Source organism: Caloenas nicobarica, chromosome 8 (genome assembly GCF_036013445.1).
Source record: "Caloenas nicobarica isolate bCalNic1 chromosome 8, bCalNic1.hap1, whole genome shotgun sequence".
Lineage (NCBI taxonomy): Eukaryota > Metazoa > Chordata > Aves > Columbiformes > Columbidae > Caloenas > Caloenas nicobarica.
The window spans coordinates 15,677,535-15,701,315 of record NC_088252.1 but is presented as its reverse complement, the minus strand read 5'-3'; the positions used below and the strand labels follow the sequence as shown (position 1 = coordinate 15,701,315).

Genomic DNA, 23,781 nt, shown 5'->3' with positions numbered 1-23,781 from the left:
TGTTCCTTTGTTCTCCCGGGGACTGTGAAGAATAACAGACAATGCACTGCATAGGTGTTTAGTGTCCTGTGAACTAAGCAAAAGAAAATGCTCTTTCAGGTAGAGATTAGTGAAGTTCTGACTGATTTTTTTTCTGTTTTCCTGCTTTTTTGTGAGCTGTACATATTTGAATAAACTGGACTGGGAGGAGCACAGAAGTCTTGACCTTTGATACCTGCCTGTGAATGTATTGCAAAATTCTCTGTTAACTTACTTGAAATCTTCAGGTTTGACATAACTGTTTTGATAATTCAAGTGGAAGACCACTGAATGCTATATTGAAAATAGCTAAAAGAATTTTTTGTTGACATAAGGGTACTAGTTACAGAAGTCTTTTTGAAGTCAAATGTCTGAATCCAGAAGGTTCAGGGTTGAACTACAATGTCAAGGAAAAGCTGAATCGAACGTACTGTTTCTTCAAGAGGGATATTACCATTTAGTGTTCGGAGAAAGAGATGAGAGTGATATAACTGTCTTTCAAAGACTGAATAGGTGGACTTTTCTGGATGACCCGTTTTACTCATCTTGTCACGTAAAATGGTTCTGGGGGAGGTTTTTTAATTTCTATTTCCTGCTGTCAGATAGGAGTAATTAATATGTAGCACTGATCTGTTCAGATACTACTTCATATGGACAAAGGAACGTTTTTGGACCAAGAAGCCACAGATGTAATCTAAACCAGTTTGTAAAGACCAGTAAACAAAAGTGCAGCACAACAAGGGACTGAAGTACTTTATAAGCTCATCGTTTATTTGCGATACCTACAGAATCTTTAAATCTATTTCTGAGGTTATTGAATTACAATTTGGAGCTAATCAGGTTTTATCTTCACTGTCTTATTAGAAGGATATTCTCAGAGGCTTCATTCTTTGACAGAAAACTAATTTTTAGGCTTCACTTATTCATCCCCAGTTTTATACTCATATATATGGTTAGAGAGCAGCCATTTTCCCTTATGGTGTCTAGTTTGTCCAATAATTTAACCTTTCCCACTGTTTCCTTGGAAGTCAGACTTAGTTTTCTCTCTCCATCGTAACTGACCTCTTATGTTTCACCTTGAGTTCAGATTTTCTGGAACAGAGGTAACCTGAGTTTGTACATAGTGTTCCCAGTAGTGCTGCAGTAATGCAGTTACACTGCTGTGGATGGCAATGTGACAAACATGGAAGTGTCTTATCTAGTCCTACTCTATCTTGGCTCAATCATTGGGATATTTATTTTATGAATCTTTTGTGGAGGCAAAGGCAAAGCCTCAAGGAAACCTGGAGAGAGAAAAGTAGGGAAGGAGCTGGCTCCTGTTCACTTGCCCAATCCTGTAACTGGGTGGTACCCTGATATTGGCAAAAGTCATTAACTCTTGCTCAGAAACAACTTGGAATAAGGCTTAAATGGAAAGGAACAAAGTACTATAGCAATTTGGAGGACTGGTTATCTCTTTTGGGAGGAAAATAGAACTGAAACTGTTCAGTTTGTGTGAGTGGAGGAAAGAACCTGTAGCAGGATTTGACAAACCTACTCCTTTACTAGGCAAACATAAAGGAATGGTTGGGTGTAAATGTAGATTCTAATTTTAAATTGTGTGCTTTGGTACAGTTCATTAAGTGATACTTTAATCACGAAAGACTGTCTGTAGACTTAAAAAGTTAAGAACAGAGGTACCAAATTCAGAATTTGTTTAAGACTTTCTGGAACTGGTCTAGTTTAGTTACAGGGCTAAGGATACTGAGAAACTGCAGGTAACGCAGAAATAATAGGATATCTTCAATTTTCTTTCTGTGTAGAACTGGGCTATGTCAGGTGGGGGTGGATTTGGAAATGGAATTTCTCCTTAAGAGTCTTTGACTTTTCCTGTCAAAGCAAGTTCATTTTATGCATAGCATTTTCTGTTCATCCAAAACAGTTACTTTATCAGTTACATCAGTAATAGTATTTACTTGGAAACAGAAGTTTAGACCTGATTGAAGATTCAAAAAGTGATGGCTTGCCTTTTATTTCTGTCATGTTCCTCATGAATATTCTTCAGGTATAATCTCTAGCTAAAATAGTTTTAGGAAAGCACAGGCATGTTTTTTGCAGGGAGTCTATAGAGAGCCTGAAATAATAAACTGTTCTATTGCTTGATAGCTGAGTTTTAGTTACACGGTGAAAGGATATAAAATTAAAAATATTAGAATATATGGTAGTATCAGATGGTATGCATGTTTCTGAGTACGATGCAGTTAAAAGCTTTAGGAACCTTAAAACCAGTTAAATGAAAAGCACTGTAAGTCAACAAACATGCTCTTCTCATCCTTGCAGGGAGCAGAAAGGCGAAGGTGCAATGAGTGGGGTGTGTGTGTTAAAGCTGTTCCAAAAAATGATTTTTAAGGTCTTGTGTCTTAAACAGCTTCTAATTACCAGAGAATTCTCAAAATGAATGCTCTTGTTGATCATTTGGTTTTAGCAAAAGGAGTGTTCTCTTTGCTCTAGACCTCGTGAAGCTGACTTGAGGAAGCTGTTCTTGTCTGTGGTGTGGAACGGGACAGGCTTCCTCTGGTACCCAGACTGATTTTTGATGAAACCACTTGTGAATCCAGACTTGCAATTTCCAAGAGTTCTGCACAGTCCCAGACTAGAGCATGCAATGCTCTGAGGGCTGGTGCAGCTGAATAACACAATTACTTTATCAGCTGATGCTTTGAAACTACCTGAGCTGTTAACAGTGCATTTTAATGTTTGCTGAAGCACATTCTAGAAAATGGACAGAGCTCTAATACTGTGACCAAGCTGTAAAGAATAAGAAGTGATCTGCCTAGTCAGGTAGGATCTCAGATGCTATATGCCAGGCATTAAGGTACTATAGGTGGTTCTCTGTCTGGCTCGGTAGCTCTTTCATTAGATTATTGATCAGGGTAAGACAGTGTTGATGTGGTACATGTTCCATTCCATGTATGGGATTTACTGCACACACGTTTACTAGAAATTTAGAATAATACAGAATCAATGCAGTGCAGGTTGAGTGGTTTGAAAGCTGGCTATTTAGCAAATCTATCATGTAAAAATGCTCATGATGAAGTTTATGTATGATCCAAATGTTCTGACAGTGGTAAGAAGAAAAACAAAACTGCAGAATATGCAGGTCACTTCTGCATTCTGTGTCGTATCTCTTCAGTTAAAAAGCTTTGATTTTAGCGTAAACCTTCAAAGGTCAGGCACCGCATCAGATACAGCAGGTGAATAAGAGGGAAGCGAGTCTATCAGCTTTAATAATGTTGAATCTGTGAAGTGTCCCCACCCTTCATGTTTAAGCCTCAAAGCATGAAGCACCTACACCAGGATAAAGATGTTTCCCTTGTAGAATGTGCTTTGTAATAGGAGAAATTGGGTGAATGGACACTTAAAATTGATGTGCCTAACTTGGGAAATATGACACCCTCTTATTTATTGGAAAAACTCTTCTGGAATTGTAGAATGTTTTCCATCAATTGAAGTCATTAAGGTGATAAATTTTTCTAGTATGTCTTGTGGTTCAGGTAAAACATACACACTTCATGCACAGGAGTTATGGCCTGCTATGCACGAGGGTAGACTAAATCCCTTTAACACTCCTTTCTAGTTTTAATCAGTAAACCTGTGAATAACGCAACTGACTCTTGCAGAACAGTTGAATTTTTTTGCACCAGCTTGTTTATTCCTCTCAGTAAAGAGATGCCTCTGACCTTGAAGAGTGGAAAGTTGAATAATCTTACCTTTGTTACCTGAGGTGTGCTGTCAGCTGAGCACAGCTCTTTTTCATTATTGCCTTAATGCTTATTTATTTTTTTTCCTCTTTGAAGCTTATTCTCATCCAGTGGATAACCATATCACTCCATCTGCCTACTTGGGACAGTCCCTGCCCCCAGCATCACCAGGCCGATATTCACCAATTCCCAAGGGAATGCTTGGAGATGATGAGATTACCAGGTAAGGAATGACCAAAACTACATGGGAAATTAATTAACCAGGGAAGCTCATAAGATGTGTTTGTGGAAATAATAGTAGCGAATACTACATTTCATTTCAATAAATAAATGCAAATGATTAGTTTCTTAACACTCATAAACATTGGTGTGAGGATAAAACTAGGTATATCTATATACACATGCACAATTTAGCAGTCCAGGAATAGTATTAAAATCAGAATGCCCTGCCAAAGTGCTCCATGAGTTCACTGAGCTTTTTAGAATGGTAGTATGAGCAGACTAGACATTATTTCTTGCTTGAAAGCCAGCGATCCTTCCCCCCTCGCCCCCCACCACAGACAAGGGTTGGTTTGATGGATTAGTATATCCAGAAAGGCTAGAGATCTCTTAATGCTTTCCTGTTAGCAGACCGTTCATTCCTTCACTGATTCAGTAGATTGCATTAATCTTTGGTTCATCATCGCTGATAAAGGGAAGCTCTTGTAATTTTGTTATCTTTCTGTTCTGCAAGTACAGGGACGTTATACTGCTTATTCCGTATGTTGTTGCTGAATTCTGTGTCATAGCAGCATCTGATACAGATGTTATTCACTTTCTGAGGCAGGGTCCACCCAAGATTGAAGTATACGTAATATAATAAGTTGAAGAATTTATTTTGGTGTATTGGAAAGTAGGAGAGATTCATATATGTCTTTGCAGTTATTTTTAACTTAGGGTTGGGTGGACATGTAAGCCAGAGTGGTTCTGTCCTGTTGATAGCATTACTGAACTTAGGATTTTATAGCTTTCCTTTAAAATTACTGTAAAATGAGATTTTTAGATTTCTCCTGAAACACAAGGGTTATTCAGATAAGGTTTGAAGTGATTTTCCTTAAATTACCTTCCCATCTTCCACTTGCTGCATCCCAAAAAGATGTTTAGAAATGTTGAGTATTATTTTAAAAGATGCTGTTCTTTAAGTGCAGCTTTTTTGTTCATGTATTAGTGTGGTCCAGAGCAATATACAGAGGTTTTCACAATGTCATTTATTTGTAATTAAATAGTACTCTGAAAGGATGAATATAATAGTTGATAGCAGATGAAATTTAAGAATTTCACACTAAGTTGCTTTAAGAGCTAGTGCAAAAATTGAGTTGTTTCTAAAGAGTGGACTAGGTGATACTTCTTGTTACGGAAAATGCAGCTGCTTAGTTTATCCTATAAATTAATAATTAATGTCTCTAAATATGAAGTGTCCATTGAACTGTTCTTTAGTGCTCTCTAGTGATTTTTCAAATGCAGTGCACGGTTGCTATGCTTTATTAGAAATGTCTGCTTCTGAAATAATTTCTCCTTTTCTTGTATTCGGTCAAGTAGCAGATTAGTAGATTTTTGGAAAGAGTGTTTCTGCATTAAAAACTGACTGGCCTTAAACTTGATCAGTATTTTCTTCTTTCCTCTCCTCACCCAAGCCAGGAGGGCATCCTATAAAAAGAACGCAACAACTTGGTTTAGATTTCACTTTTTCAATTGCAGCTGCTGCAAAAAAATTGCAAATGTAGTTGAGATTTGCTGTAAATTCTGATTTTTTTTTTTAAGGGTTTATGCATTCTTCTTGCATTGTTCTTCGCTATATTTATTGCTTGAAATTAAAGCAGTAAGGACATATTTTTCATTATTGATGTTTCCCATTAGAATTTGTTCTTTTAAGTTTCAGAAAGGGAAAACAGTATTTTGTTGGTTGCTATTACCATTAGCTAGGATAAGAATTAGCTATACTGAGGCTCTTGAACAATATGGAAAGTTTTAAGTAATGACATTTAACACTGGATAGGATTGTATCATAATAATAATTTAGAATACATAGTTATGGATTGTTCAGTTCACCTAACAACAAGCAGAATTGAAAGCACACAAATAATAGAAGCTGTTATTTGAAAGTCTAAGTTATTGTGGGGAGGATGGGGGTGGGGGTTGGGACGCATGACATTGTTGCCTTAAGAAATGTATGACTTCTGATACCTAAGTTTTCAACACTACATCTCTCAGGAGACTTAGCTTTTCTAATTTTTGTTTTACTTTTGCTCATGACTAGTGACCAAGATTTCATATTCTCTTCTTTCATTCAGGGAACCTAGAAAGGTCGTCCTGCATCGAGGATCAACAGGTCTTGGTTTCAACATTGTTGGAGGAGAAGATGGAGAAGGAATTTTCATCTCTTTCATACTCGCAGGAGGGCCAGCTGACCTGAGTGGAGAGCTTAGAAAAGGAGATCGTATCATTTCTGTAGGCATCCTTGCTGCTTTTATTTAAACAGCAACAAGAGTTCTCACCCCCCTGGATATTGAAGCCAGTTAATATTATTTATATGCAAGAAATATCATTAACTAAGTTGAATTTGAGACAATGGAACAGATACCAATATACTTCCAGAGTATCTTTGAGGACTTTAGTCTGCCTCAGTTTCTGATCTGTAACCTTATTAAAATAGCACTCTCCTATCAGAGATTTTTTTTTCAGTGAAGATATTAATTTATCTTAGCCTGGTAGCTGAGGGGTGTGTGTGTCTAAATTGAAAGAATTCAGGCTTCAGAAATAAGCCCTCTAATGGGTTGGTGGCACTTGGCAGTAGTGTCTAAGATTTGGTGTTTACTTCCTGGAGTAACTACTAAACTTCCTGTTGGTCTTGAACAGATCCACCTCATACCTGTCTGAGGGCTTTACTGTATTAATACTGAAGGTCATAATGATTTTGTGTTTGTGAAATGACTTTATTTGTGGAGAATTGTTTCTTTGGACAATTGCATTGTAATTTGGTAGTTATTTCAGAGGAAAAAATACTTTTGGTTCTGCTGTTATTAGAATGCTGATATTAAAGTCCACCTTTAGTTAGAACTACGAAAAATTCTTTTGGTTTAAAATGTGACACACGTTTCAGCTTCAGTTTTTTTCTGACGCTATTTTTAAATCTGCATTGAAAACAAGGTTAGAATTTTGTGGAGGGTGTGGTCTCGCACTGGATGTTAAACATAGTGGTCTGTGGGCACACTTTGGCTTAGGAGGTCCCTGAAGCCATGTTGTAGAAAGGGGAGGTCAACCATTACAGAAAACAACATTCTCTGTGTCTTCTTAAAAAAAAATTCTTAAGCAAGTTGACCTAGTGGATATGAATTCACTAAGTAATATGCTGTGATGATTACAGTATTTCTTAAGAGTATATGTGAGACGGGATTTATCGACTTTGTGTTTTAGTAAGGATCAGTAATCTTTGTGTTAACTAGCTTCTAGTGTTGGGAACAGGGAAAACTCACATGGCCTGGAAACTGTGTTCTGAGATGATAAACATAAATGTTTATTTTGATAAAGAGCTTTTTTGTATTACTTGTAGGTAAATGGAGTAGATCTAAAAGCAGCAACCCACGAGCAGGCAGCAGCTGCCCTGAAGAACGCAGGCCAAGCAGTAACTATTGTAGCTCAGTACCGTCCAGAAGGTAAGGGTTGCTTTATACAGTTAGAATTTGGTAGAAGTGTCACACTGTTGCTTTTGCATTTCACAATTGTCCTCACCCTTTAATATGGTGGTTTTATTTTCCTTAGATTACTAAGGAGGGTAAAAGATCCAATTCTTCTCTGTGTTCATTCAGATAACCTAAGGAGACCATCAGGTTTTGATTCCTCTCTTTTATACTGAGTAGCTATTTCTGTTTATCCAGCATTTTCTTCTGGTCCAGATTAGGCTGCAGCTGATACTGATGAAACATTCTTGTTTGTTCTGCAGAAACCAAATAATATTGCCTCATCACTATACACACATTTGTCCTCCTGTATTTCTACAGCACGTTTCAAATGCCTTTGTCTATTTGAGGCTTTAAAAATTCAGTAGTATAAAATTATATGCTTACCTTGAGTCTGTAAACCCAGGTATTAATGTTTATATATATAACAAGACAATTTTGTTCTTTTCCTATGAACTGTGATGATCAACACCTTTCTCCAGCTTTGCTAAGTTGGATGGCCTATCACTAAATCTTCCTTGCAGTGACTTGTCTGCTTAAACTGTTCATTCAAGAGTACTGGCAAGGGGTAAGCGCAGGTGTTTATCAGATCTGGACATCTAGCAGGACTGTTACTTTATCTGAAATTTTTCAGTAACTGATTGCAGCATGCTTTTCTTCATTCTTTATTTCTTCTCTTCTGTCATGTTTTTCTTACCCTGTCCTCCCCAAGTCTTTGAAATGTTGGCTTTTGCATTCCCCTCACCCCCCACCTCCACCTGCATCAACATCAGAGATCTCCTCTGACCCAGGAACTCCGTTGGCATTAAGGCCAAGTGATTGATTTTTTGAGTAGTTCATGGTCAAACCCTTGCAGCCCAGCCCATGTTGTCTGAGAGGGCGTGCATCCCATTCACATGTTGAATCTGTGCATTGCTCTGTTCCAGGGTTTGTTTTCTACAAGTGCTCGCTCTGAGACTGACTTTTAGAAAGAACAGTAGTGTCAGCATTGGTTCTGGAGTATTTGCTTTGGCTTTGTGTCAGAGTTGTCAAATATTTCCATTGACGCACATTTGGCCTATCCTTTGTTTAGCTTTTCACTTCTGTGACCGGTGGGTCAAAATGTTACATCTTCTTGCTCCCAGAGTAGGGATCCCTCACCTTTGTGAGAAATAAAAACTTGTGCTTTTATTTGGCCATGACTTGTCCTCTTTGGCATACGGCCTCTTTTTCGGTCAGAGAGGGCGTTCTTGGTCACTGTTTCTTCTGCCAGGAAAATATGTTGAGATGTGGCCCCTAGTAGCAGAACATATGTTTCTCTGGTAGAATATATCCCAGGGCACAAGCACTTTTTTTTCCTTGCCAAAAAATGTATCCACACTTCATGCAAAACCAGTAGTTTTTCACTCTCCTCTTTCTGGGTTTCAGGCTTTAAAAAGAAAAGAATCCCTTCGTACTCTGAAAGTTTGAATTCTCTTTTCCTTTTACAGCAAGAGAACTAAGCCTTTTGGATGGTTCCTGGTCTTTCCTGCATTGGAAATAACAGCTTTTTTCATTACTGCTTGTCCAAGCGGATAATTTATTGTCTTGAAACGTATCAAGGTGCTTGACTGACTGATGGGATTTTGAGTCATTGCACAGAGATTTGTCCAGAGCAGTATAACCTGCCTCTTACAAATTTCTCAACGACTGTCACTTGTAGACTTCAAACCTAGGGCTGTGCTCCTTCCTTCGTGACTACTGAAGCATTCAGAACAAGACTGTGTACAGTTGAGCTGCATTGAGAGAGCAGTTCTCAAAGGTTTTTAGGGCCTATTTGAGAGGATGCACATGGGAGGTGTTACTTGAATGATCCTAGATTATGGGCAGACATCTGACACATTATTCAAAGAAAGGATTTGTTTGTTAGGTTTTTTTTAAGAAGTTTGATCTGCATGACTCTTCTTTGTGAAACAGTGCTTAAAATCTCCATTTGGAGTGAACATATTCAAAGCATGTTAGGGATTACTCTACCCTTTTGAAGTGTGCCATGAAAGAACAGAGTAAGTAGGAGATGGAGATCCACTGTAATTTGGAGGAGAAGTATGAATTGACACATGGTCAACCTACCTCAGAGACCTCTAGTTACTAATGTCTGACTTTGTTTGACATCTCTGCTTGCCTTTTTCATACTTCTTGTAACAAGAAGTTGAATGGAACCTCCATTCCTCCAGCTGTCAGCTTCTTTCAGGTCTGATGTGGGAGGTAAATTTGATCAGATACTCACTGTTCATATCTTAGAGATCAGTAAAGAGAATATATCCTTAAAGGTCACTCGTTGTTTATTATCATAGGAAAGCAGTCTGAGATTTAACTTTTCAAATAGAAAATATCATCCATGTCATTGAGTGCACTGGATAAAAGTGCATATGTTCTTTGATAATCTTCAGGTTTCCTAAATTATAGCTCGATGCATTTAAGTTGGGGAATTTTATAAATATATATATGTATATATGTATAATTATCTTTACTTCTGTTTATGCCATTCAAAAAAAGGTTAATAAGAACTAAAATGAAGAGTTCATAAAATTATTGTTTCTCTAATGTCTTCATAAAGATGAAGAGCTTCAGTTATAACTGCTTGTATTGCATATGTATTTTATTTGTATTTATAAATCCGGCAGGATTTTGTAAAAGATACTGACAACTAGGACAGATCAAGGAGATTCTAGACATCCATCAGGGCTCGTTATAACTGGGTAAATAGATTGAGTATGATAGGAGCATTTGGAAGACACTTGGGACCAGCTCACTTCACTGCCTGTAATTGTGTGTGACAGTTTGTATGTTCATAGATGTTGTGAGGAATACTAATTTATGTTTTTACATCCTATCACATTAGTTCTGTCAGAAATTCCCCATTTGTCTGTCTCCTCAGATTCCTGGAAAAGAGGATTTTTGTAAGCAATTCTCTCATAGAAAAGCCTGAGTAGGCTGTGGAAAAATTAATCTTTGGAAAAGCTCTGTCATAGAAAGTGTTGCATTTTCCCTGTTTCTTCAAATCCAGTTAGCCAACATGGTTTATCAAACACTGATTACTGGACTCGGGGTAGGCTAATATGGCTGAATGATACTGCTTTTATTATATTTGGGCTCGAGTTACATAACTGCTGACTTCTGTTCCCTTAAATCTCAGAAATGTTCCTTGGTTATAGAATCAGGTGAAAACAGATGTAACCTCATCCCTAAAAATATCCTTCTGGGCATTCATTTAGTTTCCAGCAGGGTTCAGCACATCGGAGATATGCCTTACAAAATTTTCCTACTGTACTGAACCAAATTTCAGCAACTTAGCAGCACTCCTTGGGGTAGCTAAAAGCCAAATGGGGAATGTGAAAATATTTTCCCCTTTACAAAAGTGACTCATGCATCAGACACCACTTCCGTGCTACCACAACTGAAGTCAATTGACTTCTGCTTTCTCCTTGTCGATTCTGTGCTTTATCTTGCAACTTACCTAGGAGCTGTCATCAACTGTGGAGTCACCTCTTGGGTTGTACTTGTACGTATGTTTGTGATACATACACAGACACATGTGTGTACATGAAATCTCCGTGGTTGCGGAGATCACTGGGTTTGAACCTGCTGGGGCCGGACGCTGCAGAGTTGGGGTCCATGGTAGAACAACAGAAGTTTGGGAAGTAGGATTTGCCCTGTAGAAATGTGGGGGGGAAGTCAGGATGTCGATCTCATTTTCCTCTTTATTTGGAAGCTTTTCCTTATTCCCCTACTTGTACTGCAAATTTCTATCTCCTTTCAAGACATTGTTCATGAATAAAAAAGGATTTTGCTTTACTCTGAGTTCACTAGAAGCAAAGTATCATGACCTGTTGCAGTTTCAAGTAAAGTGATGTTGTTCCAGTATACAAAAGCATTTTGATGAGCCATTTTCACTTGTAGAGGTTTCTGAGCCATTTCATTTTCTTGTTGCTCCCTGGCCCTGCAGAGATGCCTCAGTGCCACACTCTTGCCTCCTTTCTTTGGGTTTTCTACAGGTATAGGTTGGCAAGGAAAAAATGTGATATTAGTGTGGCAGAATGAGAGGAAGCCCTAAGCAGCTTGGATATATGTGCATCTCCTGGGAGTGGGGATTCAGAGATGGTCAGAACTGTGCTTGTGCTTTGTGTCAGGAATGCAGGAACACGGGTCTCCGTGCTTGAAGGGAGTGTAGTGAGCAGAGGAGCAGCAAGGGGGAAGCACAGACTGTCCCGAGGTTACACTGCCCTCATTTCACAGTGACATTTCTGTTCTGTGTCCATTCAAATTAAAAGGTCATCTGAAACATTCGAGATAAGTGTTACTGCAAAATTCATTTCTGAAAGGTTATTCTGCCATTCTGAAAAGCTATGAGGTGCCAGTAGGCTACTGTAACTGTATTGTAACTTGAGTGCATTTAAGTGTTTAAAAATAAGAAAAATAGCTGAAGAAAAACATAAAAATATGAAAATATATTTGCTTGAAATTGGATAGAAAATAATCCTGTGGCTTCAGTGTTTTTAATTTCTCAAGGATCCACCTGAGGTACAAAAAAACCAAATAATTATAATTTTAACTAGTACAGCAATCTCTTTTTTTTTATGTGAGTTATCAGCTGCATGTTATTTAGAATTTAGAATCTACTTGGTGTCTCTCTGTAATTCATCTGATCAAGTCCATCTCTATATATCCACTTTTTCTGAAAGAGTGGTAAGATGGTTGAGTGATCAGATTAGCTCTGTGTTTTCTTAGGTGACTGAATGGATCAGTGTAAGATTAGGAGAAGGCGGAGCCAAAACTTCAAGAGATTTTAAGACATTTTTTGTACAACCTCTGCTTCTGTTCATATAGGTAGTTAACACACATTTTTCTTTCAGCTTTATTAAAGGAAATAGGTGAATCTCCATTGTAAAGTGTATTCAAGATTTGTAGTTCAATCAAAATGCCTTATACTTTGTTAGCCAGATTTTAGGTAGATTTTCATGTATGTTTTGTGTTTTGAAGGAATGTATTCATCTACAGAAAATAAGATCCAAGTATGACAGCTTTGTGGTTTTTGTTTTCTCTTTAAAACAAAGGAATCAAAAGAAAAAAAAAAGAGGGGGGGAAAAAAAGCTTTGTTAGAGCTTACCTTTCAGTGGCCAGTATTTGGTCAATTTTTCTTTTTGTGACACTTCATCCATGCGCTGTTTTCTAGTGGAATTTAAAACACTATAACTAGGCTCTGGAAAATGGTAGCACTTTCATGGGTACAAGCTAAGATTATTTTATGAACATTTGTGTTGAATTATATTGTAAATCTTTTATTTGTGAGAGTCCAGCTGGAGTAGCTCAAAGCCAATAATGCTTTTACAGAACTTAATTTTCAGTATTTGGTTTGTATCAAGAGGATGAGCTTCACTCGCTTTCTAGCTGAGAACATAGATCGTCTTAACCAAAGGTGGTTTAAAGAACAAGTACATCTCGATTTTGTAAAATGAAAAATTCTTTAAAATCCTAAAAAAATTTTTTTTAAGAAGGAAAGTTTACCCTGTTTTGGGGTACGTGGTCTCTAGCCTTCCAGATTCTTGTGCCTACTCGTTTTATACCTGCTTCTACTCATTTGCAAGTAATCCAGATTAGTCAATTAAAGTACCTTTAAAATCGAGCCCATTAAGATTAAAAGAAGGGTTCTGCTATATATAGTCCTGATAGACACTATAAGGCGGCTTACACGTTTTAATCCTTTAAAACCTTACTCCTGCTCTTCAATGTAATAAATGAAATAGTTTTTCTTTCTTTAAGAACAGTTGAACCTTCAGCTTGTGACTGCGTGGTAAACCTTCAACAACATTTTTGGTGAATTCACCTCAGCAGTGACTGGACCTAGTCTCTTCCTGAGTTTTGCAGGCTCGGGGAGGAGTTCTTAACTAAATATAAATGCAATTTTTCTAATCTGTTTTGAAATTCCATGGCCTAGTCTTTCAAGTGATTAATGAGGTACAAGCTCATTACACATTGGAGTGCATGAAAGCCACCAATAGCATGTGAAATGCATTGTGGTCTCTCTCAGGTCATGTTAATATAAGCCAGCAACCACTGAAGCTAAGTAATATCTCCTAAAAGATGATTTATGATGTTTTTATTGTGGCCCATAGGTTTTAATAGGTACCCTCTTTGCTGATGTTTTTGCGTGGTTGTACTGAACATGCTGTGCTCTGCACCCTCCTCTACCAACTGAAATGTATACTACAGCCTGTAACAAGAAAAGATGTGCAAAACATGAAGGGTACCTATGAATTTATCAGATACCAGTATAGTTAATCAAGGGATGGTAGTAGTACATGACTGGAACTCCTAAATACAACCACAGTCAGCTGCATGCTGTGGCAGTCCTGCCTTGCAAGCTTAGAACTGAAAAGAAATGGGAGGTCAACGCAAGGTCGGTGTGATGGTGGCCATCCCCACTTACTACCAGGCTCTGTTTCTCAGTTTGTTTGGAGTCACCAAGAAAAGGAAAATAGTGTTCTGAAAGTGGAGAAAATAATATAAATTGTAGTTAAATAACATTGTCAACACAAGAGTCCTGGTTTGACAGATCCAACGGGTCCTGCTAGAGGAGGGCTTTCCACAGGCAGATGGGAAGAGGGAAGCAAGGGATGTAGTTTTTTTTTTAATTGAAGTGAACTTTTTCAGCTCTTTGTGGTTCATTATATCTAAGAAACTCTGCTTCTCAGTGCTGTGCTGCCATCTGTTCCCTGTACGCACATCCCTGCTTCTGTGAGTTGCTTTTCCTTCTGTGCTGTTTGCTGAATTTTCCATCCCTTGTCATGGTCTCTGTTCTTTTGCCCCATTTGCTAGAATGTGCGTTCCAGCCCAAATTCATTTTCATTTCAGTCTTTTTTCTCTTCCCCAACCTGTATACATTATTCACCTTGTATCTGTGTGTATCACTGTCCTCTTGTTGCCCACCAGACAGACCAGGAGTTTCACTGCTCAGATCCTTTCTCTGAAGATTTGATTTCTGTTAAAGTAAACATTGACATTGAGAACATTATAGTTTTCTAGGTAAAATCACTTTAGGAGCTTGGGAGCAGAGGAATCTTCTAGGATTTCCCAGTCTCCTGTTATCTCCCCTGCTCCTTTTTGTTCGTTGCTGTGCAATACATGCAGACATGACATAGAGCAGATTTGTTCTCATTTTGCACCATCTGCTTCTCCAGTATAGTTTTAAAGTTTAAACTTGAGCCCAGATGTATCCATCCAATGTTCTTAACAAGTGATTATGCATAAACCAGAGTAGGCTTTGGGGTTTTTTTCTTTGGCAATGGTGGGGTACTGTTGGATAAATGCCATGAACTGAAGCAGCAGATGCTCATGCTTCCTCAAGCTCTATGTTATGATAACAGGTACTGCTTCCCCCTGCCCCCCTCCCCTAAACTTATTGGAAACTTTGAGAAAATTCTAGCCAGGAAGAGACACCGTTATTCTTCTGTTCTTATTTTATTGCGTTTCATGTTAGTCTTGGTGTCTGTTACCCTTTATTTGATGTATAGCATCAGCAGCTTTCCTAAAATTCAGAACCTGAGAAGATGTCCTGAATTAAGTCCCATTCACTACTGTTGCATATAGATCAGGTTTCATATCCTGGTCAAACTCTTTACTGGAAAGGATTGAGGGTAGAATTTCAGTGTTTTGATGGCTGTGGAAATTACAAATGTATTTGTAGATGGAGTTCCTATGACCAGCCTACTCTATTTGGGTTAAAGTCAGCTTGCTTTTTCATTTAAATAGCTTGTGTCCTTTCTGTTTGGTTACCCCAACCACATTTGACCAGGGACTGATCATATTCCTTCTCAGCCGAACTCTTAATTTCCTCTTAAAAAGGACACTCTGCTTACCTGGTTATCTTGTTCACTGTGCCTGTTCCAGCTCCAAGTTTCTGGAGTGTTGAAGTGGCTTTTTTTTTTAAGGTCTATATTTATATGTGCATTGTATGGCTTTTTCATACTTAGCCATATGGACATTTATTATGCTGTTCACCGTGATTTTGGGGAAAAAACATGATCAGTTTTGTGACACACTATATATGTAATATTATGCATACCCCATAAGAAAGAATGGAATTGGAAAGAAAACAGTTCTATAGCATTTGGGAGAATTTAGTGATTATAAGCTTAGTGATACAGGTAATTTAAACATATGATGATGAAATTCCATAAACATTGAAAAGACTGGAGGATGGGAGGGAACTTGAAGGAAAGGTATCACTCTGTGCTTGCCTAGTTCTATCCAAAAATAGCTGCTTTCTTGTCAGTGTGAGACAAGTGTTAATCTCAGATCCTGCTTTTGGTTTTATCCAGTACTTCTGCTTTTATGTTATTTTAGCTAAGGAGTTTCTTACAAAGTGATGGATGTCTGGTATGCCCATTAAATGAAGTCTTCCGTTAGTGTAAATTTGATGCTACTTCTCTGTAAATTGTTTGAGGGTTTGGTTGTGTGTGTTTGTGTTTAATTAGTAGTGCGGTATTACTGCAGGGATTGATGAAAAACACAGAGGTGTGTAGGTATCTTTTGATGCTTCCATAATCAAATAAAATTGCATTTTGTGTGGATCACATTTGAAACTCATGCATCTCAGAAATGAGTCTCCAGTCCTGCTACCAGCTGTTGGCTCTGTGTTCCCCTCTTGTGGAGCATGTACGATGGAGCAGCTCTGGGCAGGGTCCTGACTGCTGTCCTGCAACTGCTTGTCTATGGCTCATAAACTACCAGATGGCATCAGCGTTCTTCAGTTTAATAAGAGACTGAAGGTGCTGAAGACATTTGATTGATATCCAACTCTTCTTAATCAGAGAGAGAAAAATATAACCACTCCTAGACAGATCAGCAGAGCTCACACTTTGCTTTTTAATGCTGAAGTTGAACCAAGCTTAATTAGTCAAGAGGGGACGGGTGCTGATCCTTTGGGTTCCAAACTGACACTGTTTTTCTGATGCTATGAAGAGTCCTGCTGTTTTATTATTTTCCATTTCCAGCATTAGTTTCAATACCACTATATCTAATACCAAGCTTTTTTTTCTTTAAAAACCAAAATTCTGTCTACTTTTCAGCTCCTAACCCAATGATTTTGAGATTCTTATCCATCCTGTTCCTCCAAAAACTTCCTGTAAAAGGAATATAACTCAAATTTTAGCTTTCTTTACATCGAAGGAGCTCATCAGATTCCATCTGTATGGAGTGTTTAAGCTTTTCCTAAATATGACATCTCTTGGCACCCATTCTTAATGAACATAGAGCCTTTTCAGTCCCAGCCCCTTAGTTTCCTTTATTGCTTTACTGGTATCTAAGACAGGAATTTTTTCTAAGTAGAAATTATTCTTCTTATTCCTACAAATGTTCCTGTCACTCTTTCAGCACTTATTTCCCAGGAGTACTGAAGGGAAAAATTAAATTGCTCCAGAAAACTGCAAGACCATCAACCTGAAGATGATACATAGGACAGAGTTAAGCAGTAGTAAGGAGTAGCCTCCCATGTTAACTCTCTTACATACTACATGCTGCATAGGAAGAAACCCAATTTTTTGAACAGGTGACACATGATTCTTTCTTTACAGAAATTTGTAGTAATTTCCAGTAGCTATTGTAAAGAACTTCAGATATTTTCAGTACTGAACAGGCTGTAGCACAAGAAAATGTTTGGATTATCGCGTCTTTTCCATGTTTACTTTCACACAGGCAGCATAAAAATATCTCTTACGTCAGAAATCTAGGCTACCATTCTTGTAGTATGTTTGAAGTTTAGAGCTTTAATCTTCCAAAACACCCAAGAAACAGGTCAGTGGCTTAAATGGTCATTTCTCAGGTATAGATGAGTAAAATGGGTGACTTACCTAAGGCCATGAAGTGCAGCAGTAGCACAGCAGGAGGAGACTATTCTCTCTCTGCATCTGGGTCCTTTCTCTGAGGGATATTGCTTTCTAAAAAATGCTGTTTTCTCTTATTCCTCTGGGGTTACCATCCTGTCATCTTAAATTCTTTTGCTATTAGTGGTGGAAATAAATGGTTTCGTTTCTCTTGTCAGACAACCTCATCAGTCTGATTTAGTGCTGGGAAATTATTCAATCTAGAATTTATTTATAAAAAGGCACTCGATGCTGTTTTAAAAACTAAGATGCTGTCTTAATAACGGCTAGCTTTTGGGTTTAAAGGACAAAAGTCAGGGTTATTTAAGAGACTGTTCATATTGTCATAATCTGGATATGGTTAATTATAACTGGTATTGCTAGAGCATCAGATTTATAGTAACCTTGATTAATGAAGTAATACACCAGGAACTGGTTCACGGAATATTCTTCTGTAACTTCATACTCTTTTACTTCTTCTCTGGTTAGTCCGTAAGCCTTGGTGCCGTCTGAGTGTGTCGGGAGAAAGTGCAGCAGGGTGTAACATGATAAGTCCTTCATGGTATTTAGATGACTGAAGGAACCTTAGAGTTTTTGAACAGGATTTTTGCAGTTTAGAGCCCTCCCCGTCAGTCCCGCGTTTCCCGGGTGGCCGTGCGGGTGCAGCCGGGCCCAGCAGCGCGGTGGGGTCCCGCGGCTCCCGTGTCTCCGGGTTATCGTCGGGCACCGCGTGAACTCCTGGCCAAGGTGGCGGCTGCAGAACGTGTCCTGTAACTGGGAGCGTTTTACAAGTGGATCTGTTGATCCCGAAGTCCAAACTATTCCACTGAAGGGAAAACGTAGTTGTTTTGAGTTAATGTTGTATGCTGACGGCATGTAAGCACCTCGCTTCAGGAAATGTTTCTTCTGAGGAGCCTGTTGCTATTTTACTGCCTGCCTTTGTAGCTAAAAACTACTGCATTTAGCTTACTTTTATTAGTACACAGTACTGCTTAAGAACAAAATCCCTTTTTCCAGGATTAACATTGTACATAATTCCGTAGAGGTAGTTTGAATCTCTAATGCTGTTTGCAAGTGGATCGAGATTCATGTCAGAATTCTGGATTTTTTTTTTGTCCTTTCCTGAGCTCCCATGGGAACATCGTCTTATTCAGAAAATGTTTTGTATATTTTCCACCTTATAGTGCTAAATTCTTCATCTAATTCAAGTCTGGTAATTTTAAAACCTCTGTTCAATATTGGTTTTTTTCAGACACTTTTCATTCCCATTTCTTAACATTTAAAATTTTAAATGTATAGTTCTTGATTATAAGCATATTTATTTCAGATATATATTCTGGGGGGTTTTTTGTCATGTGTTAAAACTTATCTGTATCAGTCTTTTTATTAGTATAAAAATGATAATTGTTAGTAGAAATGCTTGTTTTAATTAGGAAAAAAAAGTTACCGTGAACTATAGATTAAGACCATTAAATTTTTAAGTATAATGGATATTTGTTTCAGTTTATTTGTTTTGCTAAATCTCAATTATTTCAAATTTTATTTCAGTTAATATTGATAAATGTTAAACTTCGCATAGCTTTTAATTACAAAACAGTACTTAATAAAAATGTTGTGGTTTGAGAGGGTTTTTTCCTTGTATTTAAAAAAAGCTGTAACAAATGTTTATTCTCTGAGATTTTCAGTCTTTTTATGAGAAATTTAATTGCTGAATTTTAGGGTAAATTAATTGCAATGCCTCCCTTTCTTACAGAATATAGTCGGTTTGAAGCTAAAATTCATGATTTACGGGAACAGATGATGAACAGTAGCGTTAGTTCAGGATCAGGATCTTTGCGAACCAGCCAGAAGAGATCCCTCTATGTCAGGTAACCATCTTTTTCACGGTATTGCTAGTGTGTTTCTGTAGACCTGGTATTTCTGTATTTACTTTTTTCTAAAATTATTTACTCATTATTGAACGTAACAAATTGATGCTTATATGCAAAATATATTAAAAATAAAGCTTAATTTAGATTGATAAATGTAATATAGCTGAAAAAGTACTAGCCCTGAGAACCCTGTATGAACTTTGAAAAGTGATGCTGTTACTTGCTTTTTGTCCTGCCTCTGAGATGATAATCCTTCAGCAGAAATATATATTTCTTTAGGTCGGTGTCTGTGAAGTCTCAACAACTTTAGTTCAGTTTGTGTTTTTGTGGCAGCAGTGTTTGTGTTCTCCCTTGTTCAGTTCTTGAGTTCAAATTTATAGTCTCCTTTTACTTAAGCTTTGATAGATTTCCATCTTATTTCCTTCAGCTTACTTTAGTCGCATTCTCAGCTTGTATTAAGAAATCTTGTTTCTGTAGCCAGTAGCATTTTGTTATAGAATATTTTCCGTGGTAACCAAGAGAGCAAATGCATCAAAGCAAATGAGCTGAATATTCTTCATTAATTTATTTATATAGAACTAAACAGAAAGGAGGCTAAAAGGACATGGAAATAGAGCATGAAGGAGTTACAAAAACAGGTGGTTTCACTGGGAAATTGTGGCAAGGTGCAGCTCCTTAAGGTGCCAGCTGACTCCTACATCAGTTAACATATTTCTGAAGGTTTTGAAACAAATGTAGCAAATTACTTGTACAGGGCTTCTGTTTAGATTGACTGTAACATGTAGCCCTTCTCTTTGGACCTATTATTTTAGTAGCTTTATCTGGGTTCTGGTTTTGCAAAGCTGATCTTGTTGGTTTGGTGTGGTTTGTTTTTTGGTTTTGGGTGTTTTGGGGGTTTTTTGTTGTGTGGGTTTTGTTTGTGGGCTTGTGTTGTTGTTGTTGTGGTTTTGTTTGGGGTTTTTTTGTTTGGTTTTTTTTTCCTTTGCCTTAAGTGTTCTAAGGGCATCAAAATTTAAATCTCTAAGGATAAATACCTTAAATACTAAGGATAAGTGCTTGATATCAGAGTTATCCATGTCTTAGCATTTTATACATGGAGATGGACATGTGGATACTGTGGTGAGATCGTCTTCCTTTCCATAATCCCAAGATCTATTGCTTTAGCTCTCATCATATAACTCAATGCTTTTATTTTGCTTGGTTAGCTATGGCCTGATTAGGTTCTAAACCTCTTATGCTTATGTTCACACATTGGTCTGATTTTTTTAAGCGACTGGCAAATATTTTGTGTTTGTGTAGTTTTTATTCCACTGATGGAAGTTGTGATCTGTAAATGATTCAGGTTGAGCTTCTGACTTTGCCAGCTGCTGCAGAAAATGCATTCTCCAGGTTGTTGGCAGGAGCCTCGTGGAGACTGATGGTTCACTCTCCAAGAAAGGTTTTTGAGACTCGGTAGTCAGCTTTGTCATAAGTCAGAACAAAAATCTAAAATTCAAAAATTCCTCAGGAAAAGTACTTTTCCACCCACACATCTTAACAGAGGGTGCTGCTGGGGCGTCTGAGATCTGCTCCTGTCATCACACCAAAAGATGTCAAAGACTGGTAGGCAACTTGATATTCGCAGGATGGGTTCACATCTGTTCTGTCTGGTTTCTGATTTAATTTTGACCTCACTGAAGTAAGTTTTATGAATCTTTTCACATATTGCTAGATACTGACAGAACATGTTAAGTTATCCAACTTATCCCTTATTATAAGTCACTGAGGTATGATCATTCTGTACTTTTAATTGTACCAATTCAAAGCCAGTTTTAGCAACTGAAGTTAGCTTTTTTCTGTAATATTTGGGTTTGCGTATGCCTTAAAGGATTACAGTTATATAATGTAATGCTGATTTGAATGGTAAATCCAACAGTAAAATATTGATAGGCATTCAACCACCATCGTAGAAAACATATCAACTAAAAATACTCTAAAAATAATCATCTCTGGTAACTTCTCAAAATCGTGGTAACAAAATAACAAAATCAGATACATCGTGTCCCTGTCACTGACACTTGATTTCTTTATGAATAGTCTGCCTGTAAACAGTATTTTGGGGATATTGTATAATGTTAAGGAAAAGACAATTGTGTTTGCCTGAAAATACAATTTGAAGTAAAATCGCAGATTTTTTTTAATTGTGTGTCTATCAGTATATGCTGAATAGCAATATAACAAACAGTCTTTGGAGGGCAATACGAATATAGCAGTGCAGCAGCACCTAACTCTTCATTTGCACATCTCATTCTCTCTCTCCCCCTGACTAGTTAAGATGTACTGATTTTATGGCCTTCTCTTATTTTTGCCTTATTTCTTTTGATCTTTATTCTAAGAAGAGATTCTGTCATATGATGTTTCTTTTCTTGCATCTGAACTATATGTATAGGCTCTCTTCCTTCATCTGTTCAAAAAGCACATATGAAAAGGTGAGAGACCTTAATGCTATCGAGTGTCTATATCTTGACAGGCAGTAAATTTGTTACTTACTTTATCTCATCTTGTCTGCCAGATCTCACTCTGTGCAATGTGTGTAGAATTCAAAACTAGAAGTTACTTTTACCTTTGTGCATTTTACTGACCAGCATAATACATCACAAATTCAAACAATGGTACTGATTCCTGCTTGGACTAGAGCCGAAAATGGTTACATTTCCAAGTGGAAGAAACTTTACAGTTTTGAAATCATTAGTAAATTTTAACTAAATCCATTGGAAAAATAGGATCTGGCATTAGCACCAGGCCTGAAAAGTTGACCTGGCTGCAGGAGGAACTTAATTGGGCATCCCTGTGTTATTCTAATGGTTCAAACATCTGGTTTCAAACAGCTTTCCCAAAAAACTCAGGGAGAAAAAGAGAACCTCCTTTGTAAGCTGACCTTTATTCATTCGAAAATAAGGTGTGGAGATGCTTTTGCTGCAAGAATTCCCGATTCCTTTGTTCGCAAGAACACCATGAAACAAGAAATGCTTCAATAAAACTTGATCAACAACCCACAATATTGAAAGTAATGAGTGTGGCCAAGTAAAAAGACAGTCTGGAATATTTGGTGCTGTTACCACAGCCATTGCATTTTTGATTTTGAAGCATAAACCTTCATGAAACATGAAACTTCAGTTTCTGTAGACTTGTAAGTGAAGGAACCAAGTTACCTTTTCGTAGTGCTGTTTAATTGCTGAGTAATAAAAGTTTAAAGAAAAGGGAAAACTTGATGTTTTCTCTTTAAAGGGATTTTTATGACTCATTGAAATAGCTCTTTAAAGTAAATATCATGGGGCTGCATTCAAAGCAGTAGTTGATCAGGAATACCAATTTCTTTTTAAGTAAGCGTTCAGAACTTACACTAACTAAAGGTGTACATGGCATTGTTAATCTGTATTAAAAATCTCCATTGAGTTAAAGAGGTATTTTTTATATACTAGTCTGTAGATAAATATTTCATCTTGACTGTGAAATGAGTTCTCATTTGATGCCTTGAGAGGCAAACAGGAAAAGCCATGTTAATCAGTTGGAATCAAAAGAGATTTTTGTTTAATTCTAGTTGCTTTTTGTCTCACTTATTTGATCGTTACCAGTTCCTGGTGTTTCTGTTGCTGCTTTCCTAAGGTTGGGATGGATTTGGTATCAGTCCAAAATCGATTTTTACTTTAAAGACAGTAATTTTTATTTAACATCAGTCCAATGTGTAACTTGCTGTAAAGCAATGTACATTACAGAACTTTCAACAGTGCTGTATGCTTCAGATGCTTTCCTTTTTTCTCTAGGCTGAGATGTAACTGCTCTGTGCAAAGTGCTTGTTGAATTGCAGGAGGCATCTTCTGTGGACCTTTTGCAAACCACTAGTGTTCTGTTCTGGGCAAAGTTTGTTCTCGTTTGTTGAAACTTCTAAATGCATGTGTGAATACTGTACTATATATTCTCAGTGTGTGTACATACACACGAGAGAGAAAGCATTCAGCATTCTTATTTTACGTGACTGTCAGGATGGTGCAGTCACTGCTGAAAACACAGGCAGCTTCATATTCAGTGCTGTTCATTCTCCCCAGGTTTATTTCTTGCTTTTTGTATGTTTATTTTTTTCCTTTAAATGCAGAGCTCTTTTTGATTATGACAAGACTAAAGATAGTGGCCTTCCGAGTCAAGGATTGAACTTCAAATTTGGCGATATTCTCCATGTCATTAATGCTTCTGATGATGAATGGTGGCAAGCACGGCAAGTAACTCCAGATGGAGAAAGTGACGAAATTGGAGTTATCCCAAGCAAACGCAGGTATGTCATGATATTTTATTGACTTTGAGGTGTCTGCTATTAAACATCTGATATGGTTAATGCATATATTGCATATGTTTCTCTCTTTGTTGTTAATTCTATACCACATCAGCCACTCTTTGTATTGTAGTGGGATTCTGACTAACTCTGTGAGAAGTTTGTCAAAATCCTATTTAGCCCTAGGAGTAGCATGCTGAGGTTGATAAAGGTGGTCCAAATCCACCTCTGTTCTCAATGTAAGCAAGTTGG

General features: G+C 37.5%; 1 protein-coding gene across 4 annotated transcripts in view; it reads left to right on the top strand.

Annotated features, from left to right (window-relative positions):
• DLG1 (discs large MAGUK scaffold protein 1) overlaps positions 1-23,781 on the top strand; it is a 154,457-nt gene that overhangs the window by 106,984 nt on the left and 23,692 nt on the right. For all 4 annotated transcript variants that reach the window (XM_065640450.1, XM_065640449.1, XM_065640448.1 and 1 more), the window contains 5 exons: positions 3,855-3,981; positions 6,089-6,245; positions 7,348-7,450; positions 19,106-19,220; positions 23,356-23,532. In XM_065640450.1, the coding sequence (XP_065496522.1) occupies positions 3,855-3,981; positions 6,089-6,245; positions 7,348-7,450; positions 19,106-19,220; positions 23,356-23,532 (679 nt within the window). The remainder of the gene's footprint in view (positions 1-3,854; positions 3,982-6,088; positions 6,246-7,347; positions 7,451-19,105; positions 19,221-23,355; positions 23,533-23,781) is intronic.